Source organism: Alexandromys fortis, unplaced genomic scaffold, assembly GCF_014885135.2.
Source record: "Alexandromys fortis isolate MF-2015 unplaced genomic scaffold, M_Fortis_MF-2015_v1.1 scaffold_16, whole genome shotgun sequence".
Taxonomy (NCBI): Eukaryota; Metazoa; Chordata; class Mammalia; order Rodentia; family Cricetidae; genus Alexandromys; species Alexandromys fortis.
In genome coordinates this window covers 14993356-15014919 of record NW_026067893.1, presented here as the reverse complement: position 1 = coordinate 15014919, position 21564 = coordinate 14993356, and the positions used below count along the sequence as shown (strand labels likewise).

The window sequence follows — 21564 nt, the reverse complement described above, 5'->3', positions numbered from 1 at the left end:
AGACCCTGCAAAGATGAACATAAAGGAGGAAGTGACCGTATGTTCCATTAGCTCAAGGAAGTCATAATTTATGCCTGTTGTCCCTGCATCTGAACCGGGCATGTCTCCTTTCCCTTCGGAAAATGTTGTGTTTGGACAGTAGGTTCTGTAGTCATCCCAAGTGTAGACAAGCCCTTCCTGAGGGGGTAAAGAACAGAGACGGGGACAACGATGACATTCCTTAAGCTGCAGACCCAGGCAGAAGGAAGACAGCAGAAGAGCCCTGGCCTCCAGGAGAAGGGACACAGTGCAGGAGAGACCCAGGCCTGGCAAGACAGTGATGACCTGGTGCTGGCCTCCTTCCAGGAGCCCTAATGGCCTCGTTTCACAGGGAAACAGCTTGTCTGGCTTGATTTCTCTTTCTTCCAAAATATCCAAACCCATTTGGCTGCCACGGCCTTTGCCACTCACTAAATTTCATTGTGGTTGTTTTGGCGGCAGCCCCTGATGGGCACAGGGAGACTACGGGAGAGGCCCTAAGCCCCGGTTCTCCCTGGGGCTTCTGACATCCAGGCCTTAGCCAAGCTCCCTGGCACCCTGAGTGCCTTGGTAGAGTCTGCCTCAAACCCTGAGGGTTTCTCTTTAGCCACCTGCCTTGTTTAGAGTGTGAGGTGTCCAGGGGGACCGGAAGGTCACCGGAACCCTTCTGTGCACCCCTCATTGATCTGAGGTGGTGGCTTTGTGCGCCTTCTGCTGCCTGGGCCTTCATGGATGGCCAAGGGAGGCTGGGGCTATCCGGGCTGGGCCAATTGGCCAGGGCAGGAACAGAACGCTCTCCACCCCTCTTGTTCACATCCATTGTTCCCAGTCAGTTCAGTTCAGCAACCTCCACTCCCACCCCACTCAGACTGTCAGCTATGAGAATAGCTGGCTTAGAACAGAAGGTCCCTGAGCCAAGCAAGATATAATTCTTGTCCTTAGGAAGCTTATATTCTAGCACATATGTTAAACACTACGTCCGGAGAGTTGAATGACCATCAGATACGGTGTGGTGGAGATCTGGCCAGGCCTTTGTATGGAGGAGGTAGCGAGAGAACTCATGGCCAAGAAGGGCTGTCCTGTGAGGAGGACCCTGGGGACGGCTGAGGAGGGTGTTGAGGACAATGTCAGCCTGAATTCTGTCTGCTGCATCAAGCCTGTGAACAGCAGTCACAGGGCGACTTTAGCAAGAACGAGTTGAGTGGGGAAAATGGGAGCTTTGAGAAGGAAGCCCAAGTAGACAGAGTCACAGGAAGTGACCAAAACTGAGCTATGGAAGAGGACAGGTTTTTCTCTGAAGGCAGGAGTAGCCCTAAATCTATCTGGGCAGGAAGACTCAGGAGCAGGGTTGGTCTGGGGCCTCCGGTGCCAGTGCAGGACGAAACTGCAGCCAGCAAGTGAGGAATGGTGAGAGCCTCAGATGCTCTCTGCTAGGCTTAACCAGGTTACAAGAAACATCAGGGATCCCACCAATTTTTTTTTTGTGGGAGTTTTCTTGCCCTCTCCCTCTCTCTCTCTCTCTCTCTCTCTCTCTCTCTCTCTCTCTCTCTCTCTCTCTCTCTCTCTCTCTCTCTCAAATCACCCCCAGGCCAGATGGAGCTGTCCTCTTCCTGGAAGCTGGCCCTGGGAGGGATGCCAGCTTCCCCCCTCCCCGGACCACCATCTCAGTCTTGATCCATGGGACCCAGGTGGGACAGGAGAGAGGGAGAAAAAGGATGTGAAGGGAGACCTGGAGGACTCCTCCCCTCCCCCTCCAGAGGCCTCCACACAGCAGGGCCCAGTTTGCATTAGGGAGCGGCTCAGATGATTAAGAATGGGGAGATAATTATGTGTCAAGATGATGTAGCCCAACTCCGCAGTCGGGCCAAGGTAGCAAAGCAGCTGGCAGGCCGGTTAGTTGTCGCAGGAGGAGCCTCGGGCATAGGCTGTACACACACCCAGGTGTGTCCTTCAACTCTTGGGCCAGGACTCTGGGTAAAATGGAGACTGATCTGAGGGAGGGCAAAGTATTGGGATGGATGTTCAGGGACCAGACCCCAGAGGGACTAGAGGACCAGGTGCATCTTCCTCTGGGAGACTCCTACATGTAGCAACTATAGTGACCCTCCTTTGACCTCGGATAGAGTGACATCTCCCTAGAAGTGTCTTATCTTGAGGCAAGATGGGTGTCCCTCTGCCCTCCTGCTACTCTGGTTTCCACCTCACAGCATGGCCCATTCTTTAGTTCTAACCACGTTACGGTAGTGGGTATTAGCAAAGGCAATACCTGCAGTGTGTCCTGGCATCAGTGCAGACCTTCCTTCTCAGCAGTAGTGACTGCTATCGCACCGGTAATAACCAGAATGTGACTGGCACTGGCTCTTGGAATGTGGACAGCATCGCTGGTATCAGTGGCAACCATGGGGATAGCCATCGAGGGCCAATCAATCGGCTTTGACCCAGGGTTGAGGAGGGGGAGCTGATGGAGACTGCTTCCCAAGCTCTGACCTGTGGGAACGGGCAAAAATTCAGACTTTCTTTGGAGAAATGCGGCATTCAAGAAGCTTGAACCCTCCTCCTAGGGATCCAGGACCCTAGGCAGAAAGACCAGGGGGAGATAAAGAAAAGATGCATGAAGGACCTGGGACACAGTCTGTCTGTCAGTCCAAGGAGGAGAACTTTTTATCAATGCCCTGTTGAAAGCTTCAGTTCCAGCCTACGGTCATGAGCAGGTATATTAGAGATTGCTTCTCTGGGAATTTCAAAACATAATTCCCCGAATATTACACACCTTGTCTCTTGTGGTTGGAAAACAGGGTTGTACCAGCCCATCTATAATCAGACCGAGGAACTCCAGCCAGGCTGGGGGTGTGGCTAAGTGGTAGAGTGCTTGCCTAACAGGCATAAGGTCCTAGGTTCAATCTATAGCCTGGCAAGCAGCTGCTTTTCAGTGCATTGCTGTCCACTGGTGGCACCGGTGAAGCTCAGGGAAGTTTGATAACTTATCCAAAACTGCAAATGCAGTCATATGGTGAGAGTCTGCTGATCTTTGGGAGGGAGGTATGTTGGTGTCAGCCTTCCATGTGTGGGCTTGCAGGGGGCCGTGGTTTTGTATTGCATTAATTAGGTGTACAATGAATTGTGCAATGGGGTGGTGCCAAGCTGGTGCAGTTGTGCATTTGTAGGCAGGACAGGCTGCATGGCTGCAAAAGGCCGAGTCCTGTCACTGCGTGAATAGCTCCCTTCTGCCTTGGATGCCACTGGTGCTGGAAGAAGAGGATTGTTTCCTTGGTTAGTCTCCTCCTAGAAGTTCCCAAGAGCAGTGCTCAGGTGACGCTTGGAGCACATGAGGGGACGGAGCTATGGGAATGGTCAACACATGTTTAGGTGCCCTAGACTGCGGTAGGAAGGAAGGAGCAGGGATGAGTTGCGGTGTCTCGCAGCGCTGCTTTAACTGTGAACACTGGACTGGAGTCCTAGAGCCACTCAACTCTGTGACCTTGGAGAAGTCATTTCACAGCTCCTTTGTCAAATGGGGTAGTAACAACTATTGCTTCTTTTGTTTATTTGCCTTTTGAGACAGGGTTTCTCTGTGTAGACCTGGCTGTCCCGGAACTCACATGTGGACCAGGCTGGTCTTGAACTCAGAAATCTGCCTGTCTCTGTCTCCCAGGTGCTGTAATTAAAGTCCTGTGCCACCACCACCTGGCTCAACCCTTATTTCTTACGGAGAAGTTTCTAAAACCTTAGGTGTCTAGAGCAGTCTTCTCAACCTGTGGGTCACAACACATTTAGGGGTCAAATGATCCTTTCATGGGGTCACCTAAGACAACCAGAAAACACAGATTTTTTTTTATGATTCATAACAGTAGCAAAACTAGAGTTATGAAGTAGCAATGAAGATAATCTTCGGTTGGGGGTCACCACGACATGAGGAACTGCATTAAAGGTGGCCACATTAGTAAGGTTGGGAAGCGCCGCTCTAGGGTGTCGGGCCAGCTCCACCCTGGACGATGGGTCACTGTGTACCTAGGCAAAAAAATCGTTTAATAGGCAGGTTCAGACTTCACAAGGAGGAAATGAAGCTGTGAGAGAAAGAAATCTATCTGGGCCTACACTCCCTAACCCCAAAAGGGCTCTTCTCACTCTGAGAGAAAATAATCTTGGAAAGAAGGAGGCAGTTGGCCTCACCTGCATGGCTGAGACACCTTTGTCTACCTCTCCCTGTCCACATCATTCTGTGGTCCTTCAATGGGCCGCTCGTCATGTTTCAGCTTCCACTATAGTTTTTCTATGCATGTAACTATGAAAGTCCTTTGTTTTTTCTAATCTGGGGCTATGGCTCCCTGTCTCTCTGTGTGCATTCTATTCCTACATGCGAGTTTGTTTCCTTACCCGGGAGAACATATGCTTGTTTTCTGAACCATATATAATATTTCTGTGGTTTAAGTAAGTGTATTGTGTGTGTGTGATGTCGCTGAGATCTTTGGGAGTCACGGGGTGTGGGATGCCACATGTGGAGAAGGCATGCAGGTTTCCAGGTAATTCACCTGCTTACAGAGAGTATTACACGGCCATGCTGATATCAGTAGCCAGGAGAATCCTAAGCTGGACCCAGGCGTGTTGAGTGTTCATGGTCCTGGGCATGCACCTGCATATAGTTTAGCCCCAAGAACCCACTGCTATCAACCTACATCTGTGGGCAAAGCAGTGGGCTGCCCTACGCCTACCCCTGAGAGTTGCCAGACCCCAAGGCTAGGGAGACTGAGGCAGAGAACTAGTCCTTCCCACTCAGGCTGTGTGTGAGATGTGCAGCTCAGAACTTTTGTAGCTCTTTGAAGAGGAGCCTGGTCTCCCAGTTTGGGGATCTGGCCCCCGATCTACCTGCCTGTCCTTCGGGATCTCTCAGTGTCTGTCTGTCTCTTATTTACTCTAGTCGAGGTATACCCTGATCCTGCCCACATTAGAGGAGGTGGAGGTTTGCATCTGGTCTGGACTTTAAGAGGTATGAGGGCTAGAGGGAACATGGTGTGGGGGTCAAGGGGGATAGCTTGGGGGTGGTGGCTAGAGACATGGGTCATAAGGGCAGACAGCCAACTGGAGGCAGAGGCGCAGACTTTCCTGGGAGCCTTAGAAAGCTAACAGTCTCTCTGCCTGGATTCCTTCCACCATGGGCCACCGCAGAGGTTTGGGGCTGAGGCCTGGTGGCCCAGAGGGTCAGCCGCTCAGTGGATGGGGGCAGTTTTTCCAGCCCTTGGAAAAACAAAGAGTAGATCGGGTAGTAAAACAAAGGCAAAGGAGACCTGGAAGCACCTGACAGCCCTAATTCATCACGGCCCAAGTTTTTTCCTGTGTTCCCATTATATTTGTTTGTAAAAGTGGAAATCAATTTTGAAGGTAATTTTCTGGAAAGAATGGAAGGGAGGTGGGAGGGCCGGATAAGGCAGAGATGGTAAAAGGAAAAATTTAGGCCAGGCACAGCCCAGGGGCAGCTCTTGGCAAGGTGAAAGAAAATTGCATATTCAATCTCCATCCATGAATCTCCCTCACTGCTGCCCGCCTCCTGCTTGAAAACAATGAAGGCTTTTTCCCAGCGCTGGGCAGGGCCTCGTATCAGCCTCACTTTAACTTCAGGGTCATTAATTCCCTGATTATTGAAGGAGAGGAGAGGGTTGCAGCAGCGTCAATTCCAAAGGCACCCCCCATGTGATCAGCCACTGGCTGGGGTGGAGAGGTGAGGTACTTCAGAAGGGGGTGGGGAGAGAGGAAATGGGGGAGCCACCCGGACTTGGGGGGCAGGAAGCTGGGAGGAGGGTGGAAGAGGCAGTCATTACTGCATACCTCTGTTGTGTTGTTATTGCAAATTAAAAGTAGCATGTTCCACTCCGCAGCTATCTTTGGGGAGGGAGGGGCACTGAGGGAGGTGGGGGATCTTATCATTGCTTCTTCAGCAGACCAGCGGTGGTGTCACCGTGTGAGGTGACATTTGAATTTACAATTCCGCTGAGAAAAGCCATTAATTCACAAATTAACATTTCTCCCTCTCCCTCTCTCTTTAACACTCTCTCCCTCTCTCACATGGATGTGCAAGCAATTGAAAAGACAAAGGAAATAGCCTTAAGGAAGAGACTTTACTGCTAGTCTGTCTGTGCTGAGATTGCTCCCCCTGCTTCCAGATAGATAAACCAATTACCTGAGCAGCTCGGCTCCTGGCCGCCCGTGATCGCCTCCTTTTGTAGGCTGCCTCCATGGCTGGCTTACGCTCGTGTATCTCATTAATGGAAACCAGGCGTGCCCTGGTCACCGAGCTCTTCCCAGACGTCCTTTGGAGGAACCGTGGGAAGAGAAGCGGTGTGAGACCAGACAGGCAAGGGGGATTCTGAGGAAGAGGAGAAGCTGTCCTGGCCTTGGATCCCTGGGTACAGCTTGCTGTGGTAGCAGCTTAGGGGTGGGTATGCAGGTGAGCACAGCTGGACCTGAGAGGAATGTGGGCTGGCATTTAGAGGCAGAGACTGTAAACTGAGTCTGACTCTCTCAGTGCCTTCGGTCTTGGAGCTTGTCTCATGAGAAGGACACGAGGAAGTTTTGCTGACTACACACTGTTTCAATGGGACAGGATACAGCCTGAAGGAGCTGGGAGAAGTGTTGAGAGGGGGTCAGAAGACACCATAAGACCAGACAGGCAAGAGGGATCCTTGGGCCAACAAGATGAGATTGGACTGCTTCTTTAGCCTAAACCAAGCACCTGGGCATAATTGTGCCCACCTAATCCTTACACACACGTGTGAGTGCACGCACGTACACACACACACACACACACACGTCTGGGAAAGAGTTCAGTGAAAGCGAGTTGGTAAGAGAGGAGGATGCTATCTGACTGGTTTCTTGAGAATACCATAATCCTCTCCTACCCATAAGGAAGTCTCTCCAAGACCCCTGGCAGACACTTGAACCCATAGAGAGTTTTATATGCCTAATCCTGTCTATAAGGCTTTGTTTCTCCCAATGCATACATACAAGAGTTGAATGTATAGATTAGGCATAGTTATAAATAAACAACAACGATGATAAAGCAGAACAATTTTAGTGATAGTTTGCTACTGCGAACGTTAATCTGATAACTGAGACAGCTGTTGAGTGACCAACAGGAATACACTGAGCACAAGGCTGGTTTGCTCACAGGGGGGGACTGAGCAGACAGCTCAGTTTTATCGTCCTACCCAGAAAGATATATGACTGGAAACCTATGAACTGTTATTTCTGGAATTTTCCACTTAATGTTATTTATTTTATGTGCACTGGTGTTTAGCCATGGGTGTCAGAGCCCCTGGAACTGGAGTTACAGACAGGTGTGAGCTGCCATGTGGTTGCTGGGAAGAGCAGCCAGTGCTCCTAACCACTGAGCCATCCCTCCAGTCCCATCCACTTAATATTTTTAGATGGAAGATAACTGAAGCCAGGGAAAGCAAAACCTGCCATAAGGGAGAAGTAAGGCTCCTTGTGGATCACGCTGGGGTTTTATGGCTTTGTGTGTGCTAGATGCTACCTAGCGTGTGTCACAGGCTCTGCCTCAGTGCAACAGGTCCCTCAGCAGTCCAGGAAGCGAAGCTCGATCATGGGAGCCCCCATCTAGGCAGGTGCTGAGGTTCAACTGCATTAATAATTTATGTTCATCTCCAGCAAAGACTCCAAACCTGGCTACTGTCCAGTTCGAAAAAGAGTTAAGTTCAAAGGTCACTAAGACTCCAGAGAGAGAAACCCACTTATGAAAGTTCATTCGTAGTTCTGATTATACGTTCTTGATAACCAAGGAAATGAGACTGGCTGTACCTGTGGCAGGTTTTCTATCTCAGTTAGATCGCATATTTCAGCTGAATTATCTGGATAACATTGGCCATGAACCTGTGACTCTTCAGAAGCAAATGCAGGCTGTATTGATGTTTTACTAAAGCCTTCGAAATGGGCTCTGTCCAGAAGTAGCCCGTGTTTTTTTGTGGGGAGGTACCAAGTTTAACCATGGCTGTGCGGGATGGTCACATGCAGAGATTCATAGAGCTACACTAGAGATGAAAGTCACGTTGGCATATTTCCCCTTTCCCAGCTGGTTTGTGGTGCTGTGGCTCAAGAGTGAGTTAAAGTATTCTGAGGCTCTGACAGAAAGAGCAGAGAGGTTGGCAGCCCCAGGAGAGGAGGTACTGACTTGCTGCAGAGGGCATCGTTTGGGTCTCTCTGCTCCTGCAAAGGCAAACAGGTCCTCCATGCCTTTCCTTATTGTCACCCTCACACGAGAAGCCATCATATCAGAATCTGTCTGCCATTCCTCATCTTCCCCCTCTCAGCAAGGGCATCCCTGGAGAAATCCCCTGCTTCAGACCTGCTCTCCTCCCTCTCTCCTCCCCCAGGACGGGCTCGTCCCTTCTCATAGGGAGGTCAAGGCTCTCCTTGACCCTGCTGCTTCTGGACCCACCTTCCTGGGTGCCCCCATCTTTTGCAGACCAATGGGCAATGGGGAAAGACAGGCAGCGTGGAACCCCTGGGGATGGATATGAAGAAAATGAAGGGTTGAGAGCCCCAGGATGCCGACAGCATTCTAGACCATTGAGACTAGAGAGCGACCCTTCCTCATCCTGCCTTCCTCAGAGCCATGGCGGCCTTGGGGCTGTCTGGGATCTCATTTTCTGGCCCATAGCAGTGGAAAAGCCAGACAGGCTGGGAGAGGGTGGGGCCTGGCGCAGGGGCTGGGAGTCAGTCATGAGTCTCAGAGCCTAGTTGCGGCAGAGCCAGTAATTCAAACCATCCTGACCCTTCAGTGAACCCAAACCTGCTGACCTTGACAGCACCACACACAAGAGGCCTCACAAACCTGCTGCAGGCCGGCCTGCTTTCCCTCCCTTCCTAGCGGGCCTGTGGCCTGGCTCCCAGGTGGCTCCGCATTTGGCCATCCTTATGAAATGTCAGCATCCCCTCCCTCCCTGAGGCAGGCCAACTTCAAAGCCCCCTTTGTGCTCATCTCCACTGGAGGTAGGACGTGGGCATCCCTTGGAGCCTGTGGAGGACCCTGGACTGTGCCTTCTCCCATCAATGGACACGCAGAACTTGTACTCCTTCCATTCTGCTCAGTGCTCAACCCCAGCTTTCATATGTCCCTGCATAGTGTGTGTGTGTGTGTGTGTGTGTGTACACACCCACGCATGTATATGTCAGGGTACATACGGGGCAGAGAAGGTGATAGAGACAGAGCAGATGGGGGAGGAAAAGAGAAGCCAGAGGAAAACAGCCCCAGGAACCTGCATTAAAGTAAATGCAGGTTATGAAGTTTATGTTTTCCTCCTCGGGAGAGCTGGATTCCATCCAACAGCTGCTCCGAGCTTGCCAAGTGGTTCTAGAAGAAAAAAGTGTGGGCAGGAGAGTGAGTGAGCCAGTGACAGGGGAGAAATGCACGGACACTGTGCAAATGCTCAGGTGGGCATGCACACACGCACGCGCACAGAGAGAGAGAGAGAGCGAGCCTGAGGACGTCTGAGAAGCCAGGACAGAGGGATGCAGATGGTATGATGTTTGGAAGGAGAGGCTCCAGCAGCCCCTCTTTCCTCCTCTCTCCAGGCCCACCTGCCATCTCTGTTCCCATCTTGGGCAGTGTGATCAGCCCAGACACTTGGCAGTATGGGCACTGGGTGTCATGGCTGTATGGTAAACTGAACCAAAGACATTATGGACCAGCTGGGGCAGCCAGTTTGTGGAAGGCAGTAAGGGACAGTATTGGGCAGTGGGAATGAAGACTTGGCTGAGGAAGGGACCAGAATATGGTACCACTAGTTCTCCTTGAAACTTACCTCTTCTTCCGATGCTGGTGATGTCCACATGGGCTCCCCGTAGCTACTGAAGACAGCTGGTCTTTTAGGGAAAGATTATTTGAGACCTTTGCTTTTCTCTGAGAATTCTTTTTTTTAAATATTTATTTATTCGTTTATTATGTATACAACATTCTGCCTCCATGTATGCCGCATGTCAGAAGAGAGCGCCAGATCTCATTACAGATGGTTGTGAGCCACCATGTGGTTGCTGGGAATTGAACTCAGGACCTCTGGAAGAGCAGCCAGTGCTCTTAACCACTGAGCCATCTCTCCAGCCCCCTCTCTGAGAATTCTTAAGGAAATAAATGACTGACAAGGTGAGGCCGTGAGAGATCTCAGAGGGACTTACAATAAGGGACTTAGAATAGCAGCCCTTCCAGACCTTCTGCAGACAGCACAGGGTTCGCTCTTGCTTACTGTGTGCTAGGAATATGTGAATGGGCCAGAACTCATAACTTCGTTTATTATTTTTATAATAATATTATAATATTTATAATAATATTTTGTTTTTCATTAGCAAATACTAGTTATAGATAATGATGGATTTCAGTATGATATCTCATACATGTATTTTTATTATATTCACCCCATAATGTTTTCTTATCCCCCTCCCTTCTTCTAATCCCCTCTTCCCAATCAGTCCCTTTCCTCTTCCCTTGCCATGGTTTTCGTGGGGAAGGGGGTTAGTTTTTCTGTTTTCTTCCTTTCTTCTTTCCTTCCTCCCTCCCTCCTTCCCTCCCTCCCTCCCTCCCTCCCTCCCTTCCATGAGTGTGTGTGTGTGTGTGTGTATGTGTGTGTGTGTGTGTGTCGTGTATAGTATATGTCCTACTGAGTTTAGCCAGGACCTGGTTAAACTTTTGAGAAAAGGGACTGTCAGGGAGAATGTGGCTGAAAGGGAAGAGTGCCTTGACTCTGACCTGCCAATGAGATGTCAGCTCGCCACCCTGTCCCCATGTCTCTTCAAGTTCTGCCAGGATCTGGGACAGAGGAGAATTAGGGGTAGAGTCCGCAAAGGCACAGAATGAAGAGAAGAGGGGAGGTAGGAGAGAGGGGGAGGGGAGGCAGAAATTGCTGATTGTGGAGACCAGGGCATGCCGGATATACCAGGCGCTGAGTTAAGGCTGGAACTGTCCAGGGATGGCCTTGGTCCTTGCTGTCCCCTGCTCTCTCCTCTGCCCTCTTTATTCAGCCCTCCCCCTTCCCTCCACACATCTTTATTGGTTCTGGTAATGGCCTTGATTTGCATGTCAGGCAAAGCCTTGCTACACACACAAAAAGAAAACCCCAACCGTGGCGGTGTGGCAGTGTCAGCTCTCGCTGTTGTTCGACAGTGTAAAATTAAATTAATAAAGCCCCCAACACAGGAAAACATAACAGGAAATTAATGGCCTTTACTGTTGCTCTGATGCAGTCATTTGCAACCCTGCTTTCCGCACCAAAGACTTCATAAATGCAAGCAGTTTCTCTAAACAAGCATACTTAGGGCGGCCTGGTATGTAATTTTTCGCCTTGCTTGTGTCCTTAGAGCTAACAAAGCCCCCTTCCCTCTTAGCTTTAGAGAGGTTTCGGACCAGTTCTGACCCAACTGGAGCCCACCAGCAGAAGACCCCAGTCCCTTTTGGAGGGGGTAGAAGGAGAACTGGGGTTCAAACAGGGACTCCTCACTCCACGAGCCCCTCCTGCCCACTGAGGGTAAGCCATCAGGAACTCACCCCTAGTGCTCCTTCCTCCCGTGGGTCTGTCTGCTCTCCCACCACCTATGTGTGCCCTCCCATTGCCTCTGGCCTTCATCTTCTCCCCATTTCTATTCACTGAGCATCTCCAACTTCTTCATACAGAGGCCAAATGGGGCTGGCTCTGCCTCAGCAGAGGGTAACTTGCGGGCTTTGCTGGGGTGGAAGAGGAAGCCAGCTTACCCAAAATGAGCCACGTAGCTGCGCTAGTGCAATTTTCTGGGGTTCTAGGCTCCTCTACTCCGTCTCTTTTTTTCTAGGTTGGCTATGAACCTTGAGGGCCTTAAATGATCATTTTCATGATCTCTCTGTCCGCAGACAGATTTCAAAGCTGACAGGCTATGAGTTGCTGTGGTCAGTAGGTAGGGTATTGAAAACACAGGAGTCCTCTTTGAGCTTTGTACCAGTGTGGGTCCCGGTGCCCACTGTGCTGGAAAGGCAGGGCTTCACAGGCTGGCCCTCGTGGCTATGCACTCGGGAGGGGTGCAGGGAGATGACAGAAAGACCCAGCAGGCAGCGGGGCTCACCTTGGGACTGGCTGTCTCCAGAGACTGGGAGAACGGTGACAAGGGAGAATCCCAGATTTTTGAGGGTCGTTGGCCTTGCCTGCCTTTCACCATAGAGCCCGCCCTTCCTGCAACTCCGCCTGCTGGACTACAGCCTGTGTGTGGACACGGGGCATAGCTGAACAGTGCCCGCCGTGTGCAGCTATGCCTTTCTCTGCTTGAGGCACAGCATAGGACAGGAGCCCACCCCACACCTTTCTGGCTCTATTTTGAGTATTTACAATCATAGCTTGCACAATCTAAGTTTCTGGTAAGATATTTAGAGGTCATGACATTTACCAGGACCACAGTGGATGGTGATAATGGACCTCCATTTGATATCTGTCCTTCATTGTTCCCCTCCCTCATTTTCACCCTATCTGCCAGGCTCTCAGCAAATTCTCGGCTAAACCCTGGGTGGATTTCAGTTTCCCTCATGATTCAGTTCCTCCCCTCGAGGGAGTCCCCTCTCCATCCTGGTCACCTGTCTCTGGATTCATGAGCACTGAGTCTCAGAGACAGTCCAGCCAAGGCCAGGTACGTTACTGCAGAACCTCTGCCCCTCTCCCTCCTGGAGTCTCTACACCCATAACGTAGCCTAAGATTACATTCGATTTTTTAGCAGCCGTGTCAGACTCGAGCACATATTAGGCTCACGGTCAACTAAAACCTCCAGATCTTTTTCACATCAATTGCTATCCAGCCAGGTCCGCCCATGCTGGACTTGTGTAATTGATTTTTTTTAACCTAAACATAGGGCATTCCATTTATCCCTGTTGCATTTTCATCTTGTTGGTTCAGGCTCTTAACTCTACCCGATGAAAGTCACAAGGATGTCTTCTATATCACTGTCCAAGAAGTCCTGGGAGTTTTTCCTCCTCTTCCTCCCCTCTTCATCTTCCTCCTCTTTCTCTTCTCCACCCTCTTTCTCCTCCTCCCTCTTCTTTTCATTGTTATTTTCCTTTCACATAAAGAAAGTCATGTGACAAAAAGTGAAGCCCTCCTCCCACACTTTAGATACCATCGAACTTGGCAGTCGCCAACTAGCACACTCTCCCTACCCTGGCCCTGGCCCTGGGAAGGGGAGAGGCGTCTTTGTCAAATGTTAACATATTCTATATCCGTATGATTTTCTTTCTTTCTTTCTTTCTTTCTTTCTTTCTTTCTTTCTTTCTTTCTTTCTTTCTTTTTTTTTTTCGAGACAGGGTTTCTCTGTGGCTTTGGAGCCTGTCCTGGAACTAGCTCTTGTAGACCAGGCTGGCCTCGAACTCACAGAGATCCGCCTGCCTCTGCCTCACGGAGTGCTGGGATTAAAGGCATGCACCACCACCGCCCGGCTTGATTTTCTTAATAAATCAGTTAAGAAAGAAAATATCAGTGTAAGAAATGGAGCGCCTGTTTTGGAAAGATGCATGATTGACTTACAGAGGAAAATGGGACAACTCTTGACTTCAAGAAGCTCATCATCTAGTTGAAAGACAGATGCGCATATGCCGATGTGCACGCATCACACAGGAAGAACATGGCTGATGCTGTGATCATGGCAGGATGGCTACAAGGAATGTTTCAAAAGACAAAACAGAGTTGTGTCTTCCAGCAAGGCAACTGGGCACACCATCATGGCGGCAGGGGTGGGGGAGCATTTTATTGTGCCACAACTTACTCTCAGTGAGTGTATTCAGGTTCCGGGGTATCACCTTTTCTTTTCTAGTCCCTGCAAATCGGTGATGTAATATTCGGTTATTTTCAGAAAAATACCCAAAGCCTAAGACTGAATGCGTTGCAGTGTCGTTTGCAAAATCTTCTGAAAACCACCGTCTGGACTCAAGGACTCAGCAATAGCAGTTTTAGGATCCTTGGTTCCTCTGAGTCCTGAGGTCTAACAGTGACCTGAGAGAGTTAGCACACGGGAAATACCCTCCCTCTCCAGCTCCCTGGGCTCACACTGGCCATGGTTGCCTTTTCCTGTGGAGATAAAGACAAGCTAGGAGTTCCCTCTCTTCTCCTCTGTTCCTCTCTTCTCCTCTTCTCTTCTCTCTATCCCTTCCCTCCCCTCCCCTCCCCTCCTCTTCCCTCTCCTCTTCTCTCCACCTCTTCTTCCCAAGGTTTGAGCCTGACATACCTTCCTTTGCAACCCTCCTCTAAGCAGAGGAAAACCCCTCTGCATTGTCTCGGCTCCTACTGAGTCTTTGTCTTCCTGCAGGCATATGCTACTTGCATCTCTCTCCTTGGTTATGGTCTCTCCTTCCATCTGTTTTGTACCCTTTTTGGGGACAGGGTGCTTGTGTCTGACTGTAAATGCAGTCCATGCTCATTGTAAAATATTTGAACAAGACAATACATTTCTAAAAAACCCAAAAATCTATAAGCTCATCATTGAGTAATAACCAGTGTTGAAATGAGGAAGTATTTTGGAGCCTTTTCCTCCTATACATGTGCAACTTTAGATATGTAGTTCTTAATTAAAGCTGGAGCTGCTCTGCACACAGCTCTGTGTCTTGCTAGTTTTACTTAATGTTATATAGTAGCATTTTCACATGTCATTGCATATTCCTTGAAAACATGATTTTTTTAATGGCTGCATAATCTTCCACTGTTCAATGTACATGTCCTTTTAAAGTCTGGGCTCATCATATTTTAAAGCTTAGTGGTGTGCGGCAATGGTGCTTTCCCTAAGTGCCCTTCCCGGTCGGCCCTCCCTTTCTCCCAGTCCTCCTGCTTCATCAGGTTTAAGCTTATGGAGCAGAATTGCATCTTTCGGAGCATCTGTCATCTGTGGGGTTATATCTTCATTTAGAATCTCTTGACATGGAGTTTCTTGTGTGTTTTCTCTTACTGTGGGATTCTGTTGATGTCCCTTTCCTTTGCCTGCTTTAGACAGGGTGGCTTTGCCCCCGATCCCCATCATTTTCCTTTAATCCATTTCTCCTTCTTGCCCAGAGTCAAGGGACAGGACAGGTGATCATCTCAGTGACACAGAAATGCTACCTAGCCTCTCTGAACCTGTGGGGGGGTTTTGTTGTTGTTGTTGTTCTGATTTTATCTCTAAGATGGAATCAGATCAAAGCATCTTTAGGACACACTTGGCAGCTGGAAAGTGTGAGGGTGAGGCCGCAGTGACGATGTCTATCATTGCTTCTTTTCTCCGTCTGAAAAGTAAAATGGCGGGGAGGCAAGCTCAGGGCTCATCCACCTCTGCCCCGGAATCTGACAAGTCAGCTAGCATTTGAGATCACGTGCATCAGTCAGCCAACATTTGAGATCACCTGCATCAGTCTCGATGCTAGGTTTACAAAGACGAGGAAATGCGGGTCTCTGCTTTCCGAGACAGTTCAGTAAAGAGAGCAAGCATGGCGATGTAATGTGCTGCACACAGAGGTTACTTTTGGCTCTGATGCTTACTGGCTATGGTAAGTTAGTTGTTTGGAGCATGGTCACCTGTCTTTGAAAGCCCTCACTTTCCCCAGGTTATGAGCTTAGCTTCCAGAGGTACAACAGCGAGGCTCTGCCTTCTCTGCTGCCAGTCATTAGCTGCCTCTATGTGACCTTGGGGACTTCCAAACTTTTATTTTCTTACCTGTGACATGGCTATAAGAGAAGCTCCCTGATAAAGTTTTTCTTATGAACACTGAATGTGTTATTACAGTAACAACGTCTGACATGCACCGATTACACACTTAGAACATGCTCTTGTTCTACGAGTTAAATCCACGTGTTCCTGTTAAGCATAGGGTTTGGTTTGGTATCATACCAAATCTGGGTCCGTATTATTATTATTGCTACAGCAGAGATTTGGGTAGATAGCATTGGATCACTGAGAGGAAAAACCAATGTTGCTGTCGGATAACCCCCAGCCTTTTCATCTGTATCTAAGGAAACTCAGTTTAGAAAAGCTCATGGGATTTGTCCAAGATCACAAGGAAAGTGAGAGCAAGAAAAGTCAAGACTCAGCCTGGGGAATGTTACATTATATTCCAGGGCCAAATCTTGCCTTAAGGGTGGTTCATCTATTCTAGCCTGGTTTTAAGGTCCCTAACATAGTGTCCCCAGAAGTAAGTAGATATGGGTAGCCATAGCAAGCCTGAGGCAGGGATACTATCGGCCACCCCAGCTTCTCACCCTAAGGTGAACTCACTCAGTGTTTAGAAGTTGGGTGTGGCCAAAGGTTTGCCAGGGCTAGTGGGCTGGGCTGAGGGCTCTCTCTCCTCTCCTCTCCTCTCCTCTCCTCTCCTCTCCTCTCCTCTCCTCTCCTCTCCTCTCCTCTCCTCTCCTCTCCTCTCTCTCTCTCTCTCTCTCTCTCTCTCTCTCTCTCTCTCTCTCTCTCTCTCTCTCCCTCTCTCCAAAGTCTTATTATCTAGCTCAGACTGTCCTGGAACTCACTCTGTAAACCAGGCTGAGCTTACACTCACAGAGATTAGCCTGCCTCTGCCTTCCAAGTGCTGGAATTAAAGGCAGGCCCCACGACTCCTGACTTTCCAAGGATGTTTATCATGACTTCCAAGCTTGATTTGGTGTTCATGGCCAGACCAAACTTCAAGGTTGTCTATCTAAGGTGGGAAGCAGTGGGGTACCACATCCTATCTCTTACCCAGGCCACTGCAGGTCACAGTGGCCCCTGTTCTTTCTCTCTCTCTCTCTCTCTCTCTCTTCTCCCAGGCTTTCCTGTCTTCTCTTCCCATTTCTCCCGTGTCTGTTTTCCATTTTCTTTCTACCCATTTCCTCATGCCCCTTTGTTTTCTTGGCTTCTTTCCCCTTCCTTCTGCCTCCTCCCTTCATTCCTTGCTCTTCTCCCAGTTCTGGGGAGCAATCTCTTCCCCGTTACACTATCAGATGGGGCCCCCCAAATGTCAGCCCAAACCTGTCCAGGTCCTGCTGTGCCACTGCTATGGGGGGTGGGGCCGGGGCTGCACAGGCGGACTGCCCTGAATGACAAGAGGGATATTGATCGCATTCTGAACTCAGCCCAGCAGATAGAAGGTAATTAATGACTCCATTTGCCTCAGTACCGGGGAGAACAATTGAGTTTGAAACTGCAACAACCGGCAGCTGGGGAGACTGGGGGACAGGCTGGGGGTGAGCCCTTTGAGGGGGAAGAACGTGGAGGAAATAAGGTAGAGGAATAAATTTAATGCGCCTGCCCCAGCCTCTGCTGTTTTCTTCCACACTCTTTGCCCTTCTGTACCAGTTCTTGCGGTCATGTTGAACTTTTCCACAGCTGTTTCCTTGTTTGTAAAACTGAACGGACGGGATCTCTTTCTCAGGCGCTCGGTGAGGGAGGGCTAGAGGCAGCGTGTGGTAAGTGCCTTGAGTCTGTCCGTCCAAGAGGACCGGAAGTGAGCAGTAAATGGTGGTTGTGCTGAGAATGGTCGGACGACAAAGGGAAACTCTTCCGGCTTTAGATCCAGGCTTTGCTACTGACCAGCTCTCTGTTAGACAAAGCAACTTGCTCTCTGAGACTTACTTCTTTATCTGAAAAACAATGATGATGATGATGATGATGATAACAAGAACCTAGTAAAGTTGAACAGATTTAATAAGTTTAAGCAAAAGCGTACTGTTTGTTCTCCTATGACCACTGCACCTTTGTGTTTGTTCTTAAACAACTAAAGCTCAATGCTAGAATGCTTGCCTAGCATATTCAAGGCCCTGAGTTTGATCACCACCTCTAGAAGAAAAAAAAGTTAATATTTTTTATATTAAATTAAATTTTATATTAAAAATTTAATATAAAAGCTATATAGTTTTTTTCCTATGTTAAAAAGATTCTTGGAGGTTGGAGAGATAGCTCACTTGTTAAGAGCATGTTCAAGTCCCCACCCTCAAACTGAGCATCTCACATTGCTTATAACTCTAGCTTAGGGGGAGCCCATGTTTCTGACCTCTGTAGCACCTACACTCACATGCACATATTCTCACACAGGAAAAAAAAACATGCCTATATAGCATTATAAACAAAAATAATTAACCAGATGGTAGTGGCAAACACCATTAATCCTAGCACTTGGGAGGCAGAGACAGGTGATCTCAGGGAGTTTGAAGCCAGCCTGGTCTACAAAGCAAGTTCCAGGACAGTTAGGGCTCTTAACACAGAGAAACCCTGTCTCAAAAAACCAGAATAATTTTAAAAGCTCAAATCAATCCTGTTTGTTGGGATTTAGTGCACTGTCCCAGCTCACCTCATCCTGAGGGTATAGACTTTAGGAGCCCTGGTGCCTTCAGACAAAAGAAATTGTTAATTCTGTCCTGCTCCCATAACCCACCTCTCTTTTGGTGAGTGCATGGCTCCATCTACCTCCTTTCCTTCTCATTGACCACTTTTGGAATCCAGGTGAAGGTAAACACGGGGAAGAGAGGATACGTTTCTCCTTTGTCTCCAGCTGCTGAGACCTCACTGGACGTTCCCATTTGTGACTGACCAGATTAAGGGTTCTGGCCCGGGGTCCAGTATGAGATAGTGTCTGCTCCAGAGCAGCTCATGAACAGAGGAGGTGACAGTATTGATGGGATAAGGCTGTTAGGAGGTGTTCAGATGGAGGGGTAAGACATTTCCTTCTTTCTTTCCTTTTTGTGCTGTGGGGTGTGTGTGTGTGTGTGTGTGTGTGTTGGACATTGAACCCAGAGCCTTGAGTACATGCTCCATCACTAAACTCCCCTGCTAGTCCTGAGATATTTTTAAATAAAGATCCTTGAGGTAATATATGCCATTGCACAAAGCCTAGACCATGGCTACAGTGAGCATGTTGCAGGCAGTATTCCAGTGGAGATGACCTTTGCGTTCATGGTTGTTCTTTACACAGAGGCTTCCTACTAGTGAGCTGAGCAGGCAGTATTGTCTTTCAGATCAGCCTATAGCTTAGCCGTGTGCTGAAGGACTTCCTTGTGCTGGGGTCCTTGGTGGCTATGCCCTAGAGTTGGTCCCTAACCCTTACACAATCTGTACTTCAGTGACTCTGAACCTTAGTTCTCTCAAAAGTTAAGAGGATTAGTTCCTAGTAATGTTGAGTAATTGTTTGGAAGCCCAAATAACCCAAAATCTATGAATAAATAAGAAGTCAAAGAAGATAATATGGGCTTCACTAATCCACCTATAGCCTGTCCACCCAACTAGTAGAAAGAACCTTAATCATCTAAGCAGTCTGTGCTCAGCCAGCACACACCACAGGGATCAGCCTCACTATAGAGAAAAGTACCAGCAAAGAACTGGGGATGCACCCTGAATAGGGCCAAGTGATACTTGGCTGGACCCCCGGCTTCAGTACCTAGGCTTCAGAGTAAAGTAATTTAGAAGACAAACTCTCGTGTTAGACTGGACTCAAATCCTGACTATCATTTACTAGGGACATGGTCTTTAATAAGCTACTTAATGTCCTTTGTCTTGGCTTCCTTATACATAAAATACGTACCGTGGAGTTTATTTCACGGCGTTGTTGGAAGGATTCAATGAACTCTGAAGCGCAGAAGCATTGCTTTTTGGTCTTTGGTTCTTTTGGGATAGGGTCTCACTAGATAGCCCCTGCTGGCTTGGGACTCACAATATCCCTGCTGTAGCCTCCTGAATTTTGAGATTCTAGGCATGCATTGCCATGTATGTTTTAGAATTCTTTTCATTATTTTGTTTGTTTGTATGTCTGTTTTATAGTCCTGGAGACGGGATCGAGGGCCTCGAATGTGCTGTGTAAATGCTCTCACTGAACCACAGCCCAGTCCAAGGGGCTCCTGGCCTTTGGGCAGTGCTAGGGTGTCTGGCAGGGGCCAGGGGAAAGCAGGATTGACTCATCCATGGGAACTGTTGGGCCAGCACCCAGTCAATTTCCCACAAATGTTGAGGGAAACCAGCAACAGCGTTTTCCACCTCTCTCTAAAAGCATAGCCTGAGTCTTGAAAGAAATATTGTAAATAGGGATTGTTCCAGAACGTTCAGAACATACAGACACCATACTTGAGCCTTCTTGACACAAGGAGTTCAAATGTAGACTCATGTAGACCCTGAACCCTGTCCTGGAGCAGCTTCTGCCACCTGCTCTAGGTGGCAGCCCTCTGATTTCAAGGCTAAATTCCACCTGAACTAGGAACAGTGTTTTCTGTTAGCTTCAGGCACTGCAGGTAAGTGGGTGGCATTCCTGAGGCAGGAAGGACTTCCAGGGGACCTGAGGTGGGATGCTGCCAGAAGCTAACAGGCAGTAGGACTGACTGACAAACTACAGTATGTACTTGTGCTGGACCAATCAGGTGAGACCAGACAGTCTAGAAAATTTCTGCCAGGGGTCTCATTCTGAATACTGCAAGGGAGAGTCTCAGTCAGTCAGTCAGTCAGTCAGTCAGTCAGTCAGTCAGTGAGCACCTGCTATGTGTCGTGCCTAGCATAGAGTTACAGAAATCCATGGTCCCTGCCCATAGAAACTTCTTGGGAACGACTTGTCTTTGTGATTGGTGTTACCTAACTATTCTTGTGTGTTCCTTCCCTCTCACTCAAAAACTTAGGTCAGGACACAATTCTGACTGCCCATAGTTTCACAGCTTTGCCAGATAGCCCTTCAGGCCCTGGCTGACCCTTGCTGTGGCCTCTTCTCTCGACTGCCTGAGTGCTGTCTTCATGGCACTCCAGGTGGCAAGCACTGCCAACCATTTTTTTACTCCACTTTCCCACCCTCTTCTTTCATGCTCTCTCCCCCTTTCCTCCTCTTCCTAGCCTCCCAGCTCACCCCCTCCTAACTCTAGACTCTCTCCAAAGCTGGACACTCAGCCGCAACACCAGGTTCCATCCTTCTTGCTAAGCATCTTCACGCTGTCCAGCACCTCCTGGTTTCTGGTGTGGAAGGTCTCTTCCTTTCCCTCTCCCTCTTTCTGCCCTTCCGCTGCTTTTCTGCTTGCTTCTAGCAGAGGCTCCTCCTTGCACCTTCATGGTCCATGGCCCCTCCCCCCCCCTTTCTTTGCTTCTGCCCTCTCTCTCTCTCTCTCTCTCTCCCTCCCTACCGCCCTCCCTTAGCTCCTCCCCCTTCTTCATTGCCTTCACAGAGCACCCAGGGACAGCCCAGGCCCGTGACTGAGTTGGAGGGAAATGTCTCCCTGCCTCCCAGCAGTAGCTGCACTCCGCTCCCTGCCCTGTAGCTCACTTACCTGACACAGACACACACACAGACACACACACGGACACACACACAGACACACACACAGACACACACAGAGACACACACACACACACACAATGCCATGAGTCCCTCTACCGTACTTCACTACTCATCAAAACCCCACCTTTCCAGAAGAAGATGCTTCCTCTGTGGCCTTTCTTTCCACTCGGGGACTCCCTCGGGACTCCTCCAGCCTGAGGTCAGAGTTCTCTGCCAGCTTTGTCCTCCAGCACCAGCCACTAGCACGTTCTTCCTACCTGTCTGCCCTACTTGCCATCTCCCCTTCCTCAGTCTCCACCTCCCAGGG

General features: G+C 49.2%; 1 protein-coding gene across 9 annotated transcripts in view; it reads left to right on the top strand.

Moving 5' to 3' along the window:
- The window catches only part of Pax2 (paired box 2), an 89756-nt gene that overhangs the window by 44076 nt on the left and 24116 nt on the right, over positions 1-21564 (top strand). For 5 of the 9 annotated variants that reach the window (XM_050146758.1, XM_050146778.1, XM_050146750.1 and 2 more), the window contains exon 7: positions 4934-5002. The exons of the other annotated variants lie outside the window; for them this stretch is intronic. In XM_050146758.1, the coding sequence (XP_050002715.1) occupies positions 4934-5002 (69 nt within the window). The remainder of the gene's footprint in view (positions 1-4933; positions 5003-21564) is intronic. 9 annotated transcript variants of the gene reach the window in all.